Consider the following 16,293-nt stretch of genomic DNA (forward strand, 5'->3'; position numbering starts at 1 on the left):
TAAGCCAGGCCATACAAGTATTTGGTCACCGGTCATTTGATGATGAGTTTCCCCTATGTCAGGGAGAAGACTGGGTATGTGGTTCAGTGACCAAGTAGTGATGCTAAATGTTTGGATTCCAAAGGTGGTGTAGGTGGAGCAGGTTATGTTTGACATTGTTCTCACAGTTGTTTTTCACCAATGTTGCTTTATATTCAATGGTCACCTTCATTAGTATACATTACGAGTATTTTTAATTTAAAAATAGTAACAATCACATAACTTCAAGAAAATGAACGAATAGTCACAAATATAGAGAAAGAATTATCCTGAATATCAGAGGAAAGAAAGTATATTTAGCACCAAGAACAATATTATACACATAGAACATACAGGTTGAAAGAAGTATTGATGACCTAACAAAAACCAAAATATAGTTTTATAGACCACAGAACAGTTAGGGGAATGGCAAGAAAAGAAAATGACCTACTGTTTACCGGAGTCAAAGTCCATAGGTTCCAACACTATAAAGCAGTATTTTCAAGTCAGCATAATAGAAGGAAAATATGCTTATTAGAAATTAAAAAATAATTTATATACTCTATTTCAGCCACCATGACCTGTGAAAAATTATTTCTGTTCGGTAATTTTAATGATTTGACTACTCAATTCTTTCTTCAGCTCCTGGCAATAGGTTTTGCATTTCTGGCACTCATATTCTTTTCCTTAGATACGAAGAAACCCAGTGATAACATAAATTCAAATGTAGTGCAACTGGCTCCCATCCTCAGCAACAGATTCATCCCTTTACTTAATCTTGTGGTAACATGATCAATATTTGTCAATTTTTAAAAAACTATACTTATGGTACTATTTGATCCTTATGGCTTATGTTTTATTTCATTATTTCCCCTCATTAACTTTCCTTTTAGTGCTCAGGTAACTTGTAAAGTTTACTCTCAAATACCAATCTAATTTGCCATATAGTTAATGGGTTGTTAATCACTCCCACTGTATATTAACAAGTTAGGTACATTTACCTTTCACCTGAAATAATTTCAAAGTTCCTTTTCATAGTCTCTTCTATTGCAAATACAAATTAGATACTTGCTGAAATTGCCTTTACAATAACTGCTTCAAAGGGAACAGCAGCTGATCCTTCAGACTGTCATTTTCTATAAAATTTCTTGTTCAAATCTGGTAAATTTGTCCAGTATTGGGAGTGGAGATGGGCTATATCAGATTGCATAGCTCAGTATTCAAGTCTTTCATGCCTAAAGGTGAGGGAAGTTTATATAATTGTCAGATTAAAGGTCCAGTTGTTGTGAAGAATGACTAGAACCGAAGGTAATCACTTAAGGAGCTTCCTTGTTGTAACTTAGGGCAGTTGCTCTCCAAGTGTGGTTCCAGACCAGCACCATCACCTGTGAACTGTGCCAATTGCAAATTCTTGGATCTCACTCAGAATCAGAAACGATGGGGGTATGGGCCCAGCTGTTTTAATAAGCACTTCTGGTGATTCAAATGCACTGGCTTGAAAACCACTGTCGTCGTGGTTTGCTGCAGTCTAAGGCTAGATATTTCTCTCAACAGGCATCACAACAATTAACTATCCTCAAAACTAAGCTCAGTATGCCATTTAAGTAACAAGCAATATCTGGTGTTATGGCAGCACCCTGTGAACTTCTAAAAGTAGAATTGGGACTTGCCCCTTTACTAATTCTCTAACTAGAGGGTCTCATAGAACAACTCCCCCCCCCCCCCCCCCCAATGGATAATATGGACTGGCCCTTCTCCCAGTAGGTGTTTCCTATAGGAATTCCTGAGTTTCCTGGGGTGTGGAAGGCACCCTTCTTTTCATTTCCAGCATTGATAATATTTTGCCTTACTTGAAAAGGACAAGTTTTTTTTCTTACTTGAAAAGGGAAATTTAACTTTAATTGGCTTACATCCCATTTCTTTCCATAAGAGTACTCAAAAGTTGTTTATAAAAACTGGTATGCAATAAATCAGAAAAAAATAGAAAATCAGGACTAAAAGAGGAAAGAAATATGACCTATATGCACATATCCCTATTGGGTAAGGCAGACTAAGAAAAATATAAATAGAATAAATTAGTATTCACAACTATTTAGTTAAAATTTGACAAAAAAATTAAATGTAGATATAGTCTAAAGAACAGTAAAATGAGATCTTTGTAAAGTGGTGCAGAGAAAAGCGTATGGATTTTGGAGTAAAATGCTTTAATTATAGCTCTGTATTTACTGGCATTTTATTTTAGAAAACCAGCCTCATTACTGGTAGGCGATAAACACAGGTAATGGGTAGATAATGAACTACATGATCCGATTCCAAGGGCACAAGGTAGATGTGCTTATTCCTCCTCACCTCTTTCCCAGTGCCCCACTGTACCTAAATATCTTTTTCCTTCTCCAAATGCGGAATGCATGAATCTCCTTAGAAATAAAATTTCAACAAATGTATTTATCTTCCTCACCCTCTGATCTTTTAGGACAAACTCTGGGAAGATGAAGAGGCACTAGGACACCTTTCCCACAACTCTGCCTGTCAAAAACAAAGTTTTCCTCAACAGGCAGTGGCTTTAAATAGGTTTTTGAATATTCTAATGGTATCACATCTACCTTTGATGTTTCATGTTACATTTTCTGAGAATGGCAAAATGCTGATTATATTTGGTTGCTGGGATTTTGCCTCAACATACAGGGTGATAAAAGATGTTCATTCCAGCCCTAGCCAGTTTGGCTCAGTGGATAGAGCATCAGCCTGCAGACTGAAAGGTCCTAGGTTCAATTCTGGTCAAGGGCACATGCCCAGGGTTGCTGGCTTGATCCCCAATGTGGGGAGTGCAGGAGGCAGCCGATAAATGATTCTCTCTCATCATTGATGTTTCTATCTCTCTCTCCCTTCCTCTCTGAAATTAATAAAAATATGCTTAAAAAAATGTTCATTCCAGACTCAGCAGCAAGAGGGAGAAGATGAAGGGACAAGACAGTTATGTTCCAAGTCAGAACATAACTAGAAGAGACTACTTATACCTAAGAATAAACAATTTTTCAAATATAGAATTCTATTAAGAAAAAAGAAATATTCTATGTGGGCCTGTTATGTTCAATGCCTGGTCTGTGCTAGGCAATTTACATTGGTATCAAATAAATTTGTTTTAAATCAACTCCATAAATATTAAACATTAGGAAGTGCTAATCACATAAAAGAAAAATAAATTCCAGGAATGGTTAAGTGCCAATGCATGGAATGGTTAAATGCCAACAGTCAGCTTCAATTGTTTTTATTACAGTAGGTGGAATTTTACTCTTAATGCATAGAATTTGAAGAAAAAAATTATATAAGCTTTAAAAAGAGGCCCTTTTGACAATTATTAATACAAATGTGAAATAAGACCCTTCAAACAAATACCAATTTCAGTAACAGTTTACATACAGCAATAATTTATTCTGAAATGTTCATTTAGTTTCTGTTGAGACACAATTCATGTCTCATTAATAAAAGAGCAGCCATCTCACCTCAAATACCAGAATATACAACAAGTTACAGCATAGCAAAAAGTCCACCTACTTTCAGATAAAATCTAGTTCAGGTAAAATAGTTTCATCCAATGTTTTACAATTAACACAGATTTTTTTTTTTAGCACAAAAAGTGTTAAATTGTTACACTGTAGCTAGCTAATGCACGTCATGTGACCACAGAACTGTTAATTGAACCATCAGTTTCGTTCATGCAGTAAAGCAAAGCAGGCTGGGTAAACTTGCTAATCAGGAACCATATTACTGTGAATTTCACAGCCACATGATTAATTATGATGTTAGATGGACTCACAAGGACTAAAACAATGTTGGGTTTTTTTTGCATAAATACCAATTTCTCCCTGATGTAAGTTTAGTCAGTTTATAATCTAGAAATGATTGGTAACAGCAATATATCATATGTTCTATCTGTACTGTTCATTATTTTAAGACAAGCAATAATTAAAGGACGATGGGATGGGATGCTACTTAAATACATGTAAAACATACTGTACAAATATACTTGGCTTTACCATTTTCTTCTTAACTATCAAGAGTGCCTCTCAAAATATGACCAGTGAAGACAAAGTATACTATCAAATATGGCTTCCAGAACAAAAACCCTCTAACAAGAATCAAACCTATTTACAAAATTTGTCAGTCTTTTAAAGTTTCATTTGAAACAAAATTTCTACATAGCAATTGTAATTAACACATAATTTTCTTAGCTTAATTAATTCAGCTCTTTTAAACAGACGTCACAAGGTAAGACCCAGAATGGCGCTTAGGACTTTGAGTTCCACTGGATTCTGTGTTGTCAGTTTTTGAATCTCGTTTCTTTGAGTTATTCACTGGCGTTGGGATCTGAGATGGCCGGGCTGAAGTGCTATCTGCACTGCTTTTCCTAGGGCTTGGGTTGTAATTAAAAGGAGTCACTCTAGCAGCTACAGTCCCACTAGGTGAACTGTGTTTGCTTGAGTTGCTAGAACCAAATGGGGTACGCTCAGCTATAGAACTTTCATTAGTCTCTGCTGCAGGGACAGGATTACTTTGTCCCGGCTTTGCCTCAGTTCCTTTTTGGTCTGGGGCATTTACCTGAATAAAGGAATTCAGGCAGTTTTCCAAACCCATGGTGCGTATGGGACCACTACCATTACCCACATTTGGTTTTCCCTGATTATCTTTTGAATCTTTAGCATTTGGATTTCCCTTTTCTGAAACACTGTTAATCACTGGGGGAGTATTTCCTGTGGGAGATCGTCCGGATCGAGGGTTGTTAATGGGACAGTCCTCAATTCTCACCCAAACATCCTCTGTTTTAGAAACAGCAGGTGCCATTTGATAAATTAGTGTCTTGGATTCAGCACCATTTGCAGCACCTGAGGAAGCAATATGAGAAGTACAATTTGTGGGAGAAATTTCATTTTCTTTTATTTTTCTCCATGTTCCTTTTATAGATACTTGGTTTTCTTTAGTTTGTTTGGTTCCTGAAATACAGTTTACATGTTTTTCATCCTCACTTTTTGCTTTTTCACTGGATTCCGATGAAGCAGAAAGAATTGAAGATGAACTTCCAGTTCTTCTCCAAGTGCTTACTCGAGGAAGGGATGATGAATGTTTGCTGTGCTCACGTTTCCAGGTTCCTGACCTATTAATTGGAAGTCTGGAAGGACTTTCAGAATGGGAGCGTGTTATATCATGGCGCTTTGCAGGTCTTCCATCATTATATTCTACAGTGGGACTGAGATTAGGGGGAAGTTTTCGCCATCCACCAGACTGAACAGACGAATGTGTAGATAGAGACATATCAGGAAGGGAAGGACTTAAAACTGGAGTCTGTGCCTGGGACCTTGTGGGAGAATCTGGTCTAGAAGATGGAGAAAGAGATTCAAATGAAGCAGATTCCTCCAATTTTCTCCTTAGGGTTGGGCTTGGAGCTTCTTTGATGAAAGTTGACTGGCGTACTAATACAGGTCTCTCTGACCTATCAGATTCACTTCCACTTGATTTAGTTGAAGACATTCTAGAAAGTTCTACTTTTTTATTAGATCCATTGCTATTATTCATCTGATTCAGTCCTTTGGAAGCAGACTCACTTCTTGGGATACTACTGCCATTTTTGGATAAACCCGTTTGTTTTGTAAGGTTCTGTTGGCTCGTCTGTCTGCCTGGAGATGTGTACGACATTTTCCCAGAACCCGAGGACTTAGTTGAAGCAGTACTAGGGGATGATGTCCTTGGCAGTTGAGATAATTTGTTAGGAGGACTTATTCCATTTCTACCAGGAGAAATTGAGTTTCGTCCTGGAGACTGCATAGGTCTACTTAACGGTTGCTGGGCAGGTCTTGAAGGAGTGGAATCTCTAGATCCTGATCTAGAAGGCCCTTTATTTGACCCAGCCAGTTGGGATGTCTGCCTGGTAATAGGGCTTAATTCTGACTTCACTGATGGTTTGGCTCCTCTAGGAGAAGTGGTGGCTGTCTGACCTTCACTAGGGCTTTTGGAGGCTGGAGTCTTAAAGGGTGGGCCTTTTTTAGAAACTGGGCTTGTACTTGATGAGCTATTTCGAACTCCTGGAATGTGAATCATTGTCCGACCTCGAGAGATTGAAGGCATATTTGCTTGAAGGGGCTGTTTCAACTGGCTTGAAATTTCTGAATTAGATCGAACTTTTCCAGTAAGCAAACTCTTATAAACTTTTTTCCCTCCTTTGATGCCTTTATTTTCAGATTCTACCTTTTTAGCTTCCAATGTACTTTTCTCGCCAGGTTTCAGAATTCGTGGGCCTTTATTACATGTAAAGGGTTTTTCCTCTTGATCAGGTGTAAGATGAAATGGTGACCCCAGAGAGATTCCTGATTTCAGTGAAAGGATTGAATCTGAATCAGAAGAAGCTTGTCTAGATAAACATGCAGCAGCAGCAGCTTGATGTAAACTACTTACTATGGAATTTGCACCTTCCTGAATGGCTTTCCAATCAAAATTTTCTGAGTCAGGGGATAAACCATGTTCTGAATCTGGTCTCTGTGTATCTTTCAAATCAAGTGTCAAATCTTCTGCTAATATGCCACCCATATTTCTGGGACTATGCTTTTCATTATCACCTTTGAGCCTTGAAGGCTTCTTCTTTTTTGGCATTGCAGAACTTATACATTCCTGCAACAGGTCATCTTCAGAGTCAATACTGAGAGAACTGAGAGAACTGTTTCTTGAGAAACAAACAGGGGTATCTTCTACATGAAATGATTTAGGAGCATAACCTGATGCCTGAGGTTTACTTGGTTCTCCCTGTGAGGCGGGGGGCACTGTTTCTTTGATAGGTTCATTTTCTTTGTTGTTGTTGTTTTCTTGATCAATGTCACTAAGAGAACTTAGAGAGGAATTTCGAGAAAAACAAACTGGAGTATTTTCAATAGCAAAATTCTGTAATTTTTCATCAGCTGCTGCTCCTCTGTCTGGTAAGTCTTTGGATGACTGGGGGAAAGTGGACTGCTTCTGCAGCATGGGTTTATTAGATTGTCCTCGATTTATTGGATGCTTTGTAACAGTTTGTGTCTTATTACCTGATTGTTGGCTCATGGTTAGTTCTGTCTGACTGTTAACTTTAGCTTCTGATTCCTTATTGTCTTTTCCTTTTCTTAATTCAGCCTTTTCCCTGGAAAGGTCAACATCATCATCATCAAAATCTAGAGAACTCAAAGAATCATTTCGTGAAAAACAGTATGGAGTTCCTTCAATAGGTGTGTAATGATGAGGTGAATCAAAAGTAAAGCTTCCTCTGACTCGATCTTCATTGTTTGGTAGCTTATCATTGAAGTCCTTGGAATTATTTTTCAGGTTCTGTTTCTTTGAATCTTTGTTGTCTGAAAAAGTTCTTTCAGCATTTAAATTATTTTTTGAATCTGTATTTTTTTTTACATGTGCCCTATATTCAGTATTCTGTGGCATAGGTTTTACTGGTGAAGTAGGTTTCTTCTTCTGACCATCTAATTGATTCTTGTTATTTCCAGATGAAGACATAGATGCTTGTTGGACCTGGTCCATTATCTTTTTCACACGGAAAGGCTTGTGACTTTTTCCTTTGGGCATGGCAGAATTAATGCATTCTGCAAGAATATCACCTTCTTCTGTTTTACTGTCATCCAGTTCAGGTATAGTTACAGATGAAGTTTTTCCTCTTTGAGCCTCATCCGTACTTCTGCCTTCTGTAGGAATTGTATCTCGTTTTTCAAATTCACCTGTTTGTGCCCCTGCTCTAACCCCTTCTACAGCAGTTAACTCATTTGGAGGGGATTCTATTGTTAGATCACTTAGCGATGTAGCGGTAGAAAAGTTTATAGGTGTCCCTTCTACACAATATACCCGTGGCATATCATCTCCTGGTGTAAAACTAACATGCTTTTGTGCTTGTATCCTGTTTTGTGATGGCAGAAGTTTGTACACAGGCAGTTGGCTTGGTTTTCTTGCAACAGGTGGAGGTAGTTTTGAAGCACTCTGGGTCGGCTTTTTGGCTTTGCGTGAAGATTTTGTTGGCATGGCAGAAATAATACATTCTTCTAGTATTTCAATATCATCATCATCTGAATCATCTAATATGTCTTTTTCAGAATCAGTAGGTTTTTCAGCTTCTTTTTCCAGGTTTTCACTGGATTCTTCAGGCTGCTCAGATTCTGTTTCATTCACATTGTCATTTTCCTGAACTGGAGGCATTATTCTTAATTCCACATCTTTCTGTATAAATGGCTCATCGAGGCTCAGAGCACTCAGGCTAGATGAACAAGAAAATCCATCTGGAGTACTTTCTGTGGCAAAATGTAGTAAAGTATCAGCATCTGGAAGAACCTGGACCCTCTGAACTGCAGCATTAACAGCAGCTTGCTTAGGTCCACTCTCTCTCTTTTCAGCATTAGATACTTTATTTTTAGGTACCTCTTGTTTAGCTTGCACTGTTTGAGGAAGAGGAGGAGGAGGAGGGGTTTTACTTCTGCTTGGTGGCATGGTTTGTCCAGGGCTATCTGGAAGGTCACTGGGGCTTATAATGCCACTTACCATTCCACTACAGGGTTCACTCTGAACAGAGCTAGCAATTGAACGACTCTCAAAACTATCTAGTGAACTGACAGATGTACATCTGCTAAACATGAGTGGAGTCTCCTGAACATAGTGCTCTGGTGGACTTTTAGGTGTCTGGGCACCACTTTTTGATGGTGATTTGGCCCCTGAAGAAAGTTCAACAGCTTTGTGCCTGGCCGATTCTGAAGATAAACCAGAAGCCGGGAGTCTGTTGTTTTTGGTTCTAATGTGCTGTGACACTGTTGGAACTTCATTCACAGAAACTTCAGTTGCTCTAGTTCCACTGTTTTCTTTTATTTCTGCTATCTGTAGTGTATTAGCAGAATCCGTTTCCTGTGTCCTCTGATCACATCCCATTTCATCTTCAGCTGATGACAAAGATGACAATGAACTGCACCTTGAAAAACATATTGGGGTGTCTTCTACACAGTAAGTCTGTATTGTCTCTTGGTTGATAGAAGGAACTTTACAAGAGGTGGCTTTTTGAGTCTGACCACTTCTGCTCTGTGCTGAACTGGGATGGAGCTGATTCTGCCTCTTGGCATTAGATGAAGGTGTGGATGTATTCTCACTGCTTGTAGAGATGTGTTCAGTTTTAGTGCTTTGTCCAGATGAACTCTTTGAGAATGAAAATGATGGTTTCTGTGAGGGAGGAATGTCTGTGGAATATTTTAAACTATAATCAATAGGCTCCTCCACATGTTTTTCTTCATTATATTTTATGCTATAATTTGTTGGTCTCTCTTCTTCTTCATGTTGCTCTTCCTCAGAGTAACGTTCACTATAGTTGGTTGGCTTATCATCTTCATAGTCATCTTCCTGACACAAAGACTGATTTACATTTTGATTAATTCCATGATTAGAGCCTACTCGATTTGTTTCTGAAGCACTAGCTCCTCTTGACCTATATGGGGAAACACATTCTTGCTGTCCAAAATGTGGTTGGAACTTGAGGTGTTTATCATCAGTGCTCTCAGTATATACGGGATAAGTTGTGCTTTGACTCCTTGATTGTCTCTGTTCACTGTGTTTCATTTCATCTTCTATTATATGTTTGGGTCTTGCCCATCTTTCATTTTGTGAAGGACTTTGCCTTCCAGAATTCAACTGCTCATCCGAATACTTAAGACTATAATTTATTGGTGTATCTAGTTCTCCATCATTATCATCCATATGATTTGCACTATGTATTTTATGGGCGAGGTCAGCTGGATATTGACCGTAGCTGCAACATTTACTTTCATCATCTTCAGAATAGGATTCAATCGAAGGTTTCATTTGACCTCTTTTACCATAACCATCACTACTACTGACACTATTTAAACTATCATTTGAAGATCTCTTATATTCTAATTTGGCATAAGGTATAGGACATGTCCTATTTGAATTTTCTGACTTAGTGAAGTTGTAAGTGTTTGAATGTGTGTGAGCAGTAGAGCTTCTTCTTAGTGCATTCCTCTCATCTGTCCCACAGTGCAATTCGGTGGGAGACCCAGACCTTCTGTCTTCCTGAGAAGTGTGAATGGCTGATACCTCTTCCATGACTTTAGCAATTTGGGCTGCAGTGGTGGAAATCTGCAAACTTCGTTTTGAAGAGGTTCCTGGATTTTCTGTTGCTGGGTGGTAGTTGCCTAGGGTAATTCCTCGTTCTCTCTCCAAACTTCTATCTTTTTCAGAACGAGAACTATCTAAACTTCCCCTTGATGAAGAGGAGCTGGGCAACACTGTTGTATTTAAATATGGTGAAAGGACAGTCATGTTTCCAGTATTAAAATTGTCTGACCTATTATCATCATGTCTATTGGTGTCAAAAACATAGTCACCATAAAGGCTTTGCTTGTGTCTTTGCTTACTACGATGAGATGTCTTGGGACTTAAATTGTCAATATTGTCAAAAGTTTCTGATAAGTGCTGAGCATCTAATTCCGCTTCCAGAGCTTTTTGTTTCCTCACATGAAGAGATGGCAAGCTTGAACCAGGAGACATTATATTGGCATCCTTATACTTTGCGGGTCTATTTGCCATGAGATTCCTTAAAGCTGCAGCACTTCCCATAGCAATCATTTTGTGCTTTGAATGAATGAGGTTCTTGAGCATGCTGACTGCCCCCATGTCCCATAATGCCTCCTGGTCTTTAGGATTTCTTGCTGAGAGATTCCACAAGGTTCCACATGCATTACTGACTATTGTCAAACTGTGAGATTTTAAGTGTTGTAATAAGGTTTGCAGGCAGTTGTTCTCTCTTAGGATTTGCCTGAAATAAAGACCACAAAATTAAGGTCAGAACCTGTTTGTAGTAACAATGAATAAAAGAATAAAAAACAAATTTAAATCTAAATATAATTATTAAAACAGGCAAGAAACAAACAAACAAACAAAAAACAGGCAAAATAAAATTGTACCAATTTATACTATAAATTCCAAGCATGCCACATCTCCTTTTGTTCTATCTTAGTTCATTTAAGGTTTATTGTTTTAAAGTACTCCTCTGTCAGGCTAAAAGAAGTACAATGTTCATTTTTAAAAAACATGTATTTTTATTGATTTCAGAGAGGAAAGGAAAGGGAGAGAGATAGAAACATCCATGATAAGAGAGAACCATGGATTGGTTGCCTCCTGCACGTCCCCTACTGGGGATTGAGCCCGCAACCCAGGCATGTGCCCTGACCGGGAATCGAACCTGTGACCTCCTGGTTCATAGGTTGATGATCAACAACTGAGCCACGCTGGCCGGGCAGTACAATGTTCATTTTAATCAATTTTGTATATCCTATTAAACTTTTTCTTAAACAGATACATTTACTTTATTTACAGGGTGACAGAGTTTCTCAGTAAGGACTGTAAGTGTATCCTGCTGAAAGGGACTTTGTGGTAAATCAATAGATCTTTATGTATTCAAGGAGCATGCTGTAAGCACCCAGATTAGCAAACTGACTTTTAGAGCAATCGCTGTCTCTGGCTAGATTCTGTGACACTGCCATCCCCCTTACAAATGCTCTCTGGAAACATTATTTCTAAAATTAAAAGAAAGGTTTTCAAAACACTTAGAGGTAACTATAAAAATAAGGATTGAGAATCAACATCATGAACTTTGGGACTTGAAGAGCTACAGGGTACTTAATGCAGTGTAAGCTGAAGTTAATGACAAAATATTCAGCTTTAGTGGACTTTAAAAGTGATTGGCAAGGGTGTACAACAAAGTTTTAACATGGTCTTCTTTCAGCAGTCCAGCAGACATCTGAGTGCTTATTGAATTTAAAAAGACTTCTTTGTATAGCAGAAAGGGCTATAAGGCTTGTAATTTACACATCAAAAAATTAAAGATGTTTATATTTGTGTGGTTCTTTTACTAAAAGTACTATATGATCTGTTTGAAAACGAGAGAAGAACAATGTTGAATAAAATGAATATGCTGTGAAAAATATTAATATTTTTGTTGGCATTATACAGAGCCCAAGTTCTGAAAATGTGTGCTCTGTATCTGAGGTGCTCTCTTAGGTATCACAGGTCTAGTAGACTGGATGAGTGGCTGTTGGCTAAATAATATGATTATTGATGTTAAGACACCATTAGAAAAATGTAAACAACTGTATTATCTGGATCATATCTATAGGTTTTATTTTTGTGATTTTAACTTTTTCCTCTATCGATACATTATACCTCTTAGCCATCATTTGTTCATTTCTAGACATCTTTATGATACTATAAACTTTTATTACTAATGAGTAAATTAGAAATTAAAATAGTTACTTTTTCACCACAATAAATATAATTTGGCTTAGAACTTGCATAATTACACCAAACAAATGGGTCTTTTTGAGGGACTGAATTCTACACCAATTTAATTGTACACTAATTAAAAGTAATATAAAACTCTGTATTTACCTGTGATCCTCGTTTGTTGCTATCAAGCTGGACACATTCCGTAATATCCCACCTCCACTTTCAATAATGGCTAAAGTATTTGTCTGGCTCCGGTAAGTGAGAGTGCCAACCAAAAATGCAAGTGCACCATCTACAGCACATATATCAGCTTTATTCTCAGTGCAATGTGCTGACAAATTCCATAAGGCACTCAATACACTTTTGAGGGTTGATTCCTATTAAGAAACAAATTATGTGTCATCTAATTAGAGTTGGAATTTGTCCCTCATAACTTCTATGTTTACTTCTTTTGAGTAAATTTTTTTTCCCCGTCCTCTGCTGCTCACCCTTCACTAGTAAATTATCAGGAATTTCCCATTTAGAAAAACTTTCATAAAATAACGAATGGAAGTAAGTCACTGATATCCCCATAATAAAAGCAGAACACAGCATTAAACTAATAACCTTCCTGAAATTTATTCTTAGTGTTTAGACAGTACACACATACCTTAAGAGCTTATAATAGCAACACAATTGATGTGCATGCTGAAAAGATAACATTATCAGGATAAAAGAAACTACAAAAAAACCTCTATATGTTGATATAGAAAGATATTTAATAAGTATTATTAAATGAAAAAAGCAAGTTGAAGTGCAGTATGTACAACATTCTGGTTGGATAACACACACACACACACACACACACACATAATATGTAGTTGATTCAAAAATAACAATACAACTTATTAAAAAGAAAGCACACTGGGAAAACTCCAATCCTTAAAATTCTCAAAGAAACAAAGTAATTACAAAACCAGAACTCGCTGGTATACAATATCATAGAAAACTCTCAAATTATAACTGCCACAGAAACACTCTGTATATATAATTAAGGATATTTGGTCAAAACCTGCCATGACCCTGATGCTAGTCTTTCCTCTTATTACAAATAAATCAAGGAATAAATATGCCTTAGAAATCTACTCCACTATCACAGTTAGAGGTATTCCAGAAGATACAAACATTGCAAACTGATACCTGCCTGAAGGTGCTAACAACTTACTTTGGGAAAAAAAGATGCAAACCTATTTCCATGAAACAAAGTGCTCTAAAGGAAAGATAGTTTCCACCTAAATTTAATCAAATAAAAGACTTCATGCAGGAGAGCAACTTAGTAGAAGACCTGTACACTCAGGGACAGTTTCTTCTGGCAGGGAAAATAGAATGAGGAAAGGCATGGAAATGGGAATCAGAAAGAAAGAACTGAAGAACAAAAAGAAGACAGAGAGGAGATCAAAAGTCCATTCTGGAGAATAGTGGGAATTAAGGTCAGAGAAGTCAAAGGTCTTGAATGTCACAGCAAACATTTTGGGCCCACACTAAGAAATAGCCACTGTATTATCTCTAACAGGACATTCAATGAATGAAACAATCTAGGAAGAGTTTTATTTATTTTTATTTTTTAAATATATTTTTATTGATTTCAGAGAGGAAGGAAGGGAAAGAGAAAGACAGAAACATCAATGATGAGAGAGAATCACTGATCAGCTGCCTCTTGCATGCCCGACAATGGGGATTGAGCCCACAACCGGGACATATGCCCTGAATGGGAATCGAACCGTGACCTCCTGGTTCATAGGTTGATGCTCAACCACTGTGCTAGACCAGCCAGGCAAGGAACAGTTTTAGATACTATTTATGAGAAGGCAGGAAGAAATGCTTTCACCAATCAAGATGTGAGAAGGATAAGAACTCAATTTTATAACTGACATAAAGGGGGACGTTCAAAGTATCCCGAGAACAGAAAAAACAGCAAGCGTTTAGAGTGAGCTTTTTTTTCCTTTTTCTTTTTTTTAATATATATTTTATTGATTTTTTACAGAGAGGAAGGGAGAGAGATAGAGAGTTAGAAACATCGATGAGAGAGAAACATCGATCAGCTGCCTCCTGCACATCTCCTACTGGGGATATGCCCGCAACCCAGGTACATGCCCTTGACCGGAATCGAACCTGGGACCTTTCAGTCCGCAGGCCGACGCTCTATCCACTGAGCCAAACCGGTTTCGGCTAGAGTGAGCTTTTAAACTTCAACTGGCCCAGGAGGAGAACTGAAGATAGGAAAATAGAAGTTGTTCTCTGTAAGACTACTTGTAGAGGGATGAGGGTTTTGTTTCAAAGAAGCTTTACAGTTAGAATTAGAGGAAACAAGAACAAATGGTTAGAGGCTAAAATTACAGGTGGCAAAAACAAAGGGAGGGGGCTTCAAAATAAGGTGTGTGATAAAGTATCAAATATAGGTGTAGGTAGAAAAAAAACCAAGTTAATGTATAAATCTAGATTTTACTAATTAGAAGAAGAATTAGGAGGGACTGAAGGAGGTATACCAGTTAAGAAATGGAGCAAGTGACTTCAGGGTCTTGGCTGTTACAGGAAAAAGGGAAAATGAAGGAATTAGAATAATTTTTTTTTTTTAATTTTCAAGAAATAGGGCTTTCTATAGATAGATGCAACATAAAAGGCTTTCTTCTCTCTATCCAGTCAAGAAGATATAAAAGACAAGAGAAAGAGACTTAACATCTTTGAGTGAACAGTAACACTTGGGGCACAGACTGCGGGTGAAGGAAAGGTTCTATTGTGTAACAGAGTAAAAGCCAGCTGAAGGAAGTTAAAATGATGGAATATAAGGGAAATATGAAAGGTAGTTCTGATTTTCTAGGTCGTTAGTAGTAAATGAAAATGAGGAAAAGATGATGACCTGAGAAAGAGAAATGTTCACAATGACTGAATGCAGAAAAAGAGGCAACAAATCAATTTTAATGCTGCTAACCAGAAGCAGGCCCAAATCAAAATTGGGTATCGTAAACTTTTGATGGGCCAGTTTTTCCAAGATTGGACTTGCATTTAAAATTTATATATGAATTTAGGGAGAAGTGATCTTTAAAGTACTACTCTTCCTTTATAAGAACAGAGTTTGTCTTTCCACTTATTATGATAGTCTTCTTTTATGTTCCCCAGAAGGATGTATTTTTAAGTCTAGCTTGCTTGGTTTGCTGCAATCAGTTTGTACATAGATCTCTAAGGTCCTTGAGAGATGATAAAGTCATAAAGTATTCAGCAGCAGTACAAGTTCTCGTAATACAGATAAATCATAAACTCTTTCTGAAAACATGCAGGGTTGGTTAATTAGGAATCTTAAAATGTGTATAGTACCATTTTTTTGTTGAACTTTATTCAAGTATAACTGGAGAATAAACTGCACACATTTCAAGTGTGCAATTTGATCACCTTTGATGCTTCCATCACTCCAATCAAGATAATAAACATTTACTTTAATTCCTAGTAATTCCTTGTAATTCACCCCAACCCCAGGCAACTACTGGTCTATTTCTGTCATTATAGGTTACTGCATGTTTCAGTTCATTCTTTTTATAGCGAAAAGTATTCCATTTTGGATATTCCACAGCTTGTTTACCCATTCACCTGTTGATGGACATTAGATTTAGTTCTAGTTTTTGGCTACCACAAATAATATCGCTGAACATCTGTGTATAAATTATTGTGTGAATGCAAATTTTTGTTCCTCTTGGGTAAATATTTAAAGAGTAAAAAATGTGTTTTAAGGTAGGTATATGTTTAACCTTTAAAAACATTGACAAATGTTCTCCAAAGAGTGGTTATATCATTTTACATTCCCATCAGCATTGCATGAGAATTTCAGCTGTTCAACATTCTTGACAACACTTGGTCAATCTTTAAATTTTAACCAATATACCATGTGTAATGGTATCTCACTGTGGTTTTAATTTACATTCTCCCCGATGACTAAAGCTGTTG

At 37.3% G+C, this 16,293-nt stretch overlaps 1 protein-coding gene across 16 annotated transcripts in view; it reads right to left on the bottom strand.

The window, feature by feature from the left end:
* Positions 1-315: 315 nt before the first annotated feature.
* APC (APC regulator of WNT signaling pathway) overlaps positions 316-16,293 on the bottom strand; it is a 113,728-nt gene continuing 97,750 nt past the window's right edge. For all 16 annotated transcript variants that reach the window (XM_059693887.1, XM_059693881.1, XM_059693878.1 and 13 more), the window contains 2 exons: positions 12,481-12,695; positions 316-10,849 (listed from right to left, as the gene is read on the bottom strand). In XM_059693887.1, coding sequence (XP_059549870.1) covers positions 4,270-10,849; positions 12,481-12,695 — 6,795 coding nt within the window. In that variant the 3' untranslated portion in view covers positions 316-4,269. The remainder of the gene's footprint in view (positions 10,850-12,480; positions 12,696-16,293) is intronic.

This window comes from Myotis daubentonii, chromosome 4 (assembly GCF_963259705.1).
Source record: "Myotis daubentonii chromosome 4, mMyoDau2.1, whole genome shotgun sequence".
NCBI classification, from domain to species: Eukaryota; Metazoa; Chordata; class Mammalia; order Chiroptera; family Vespertilionidae; genus Myotis; species Myotis daubentonii.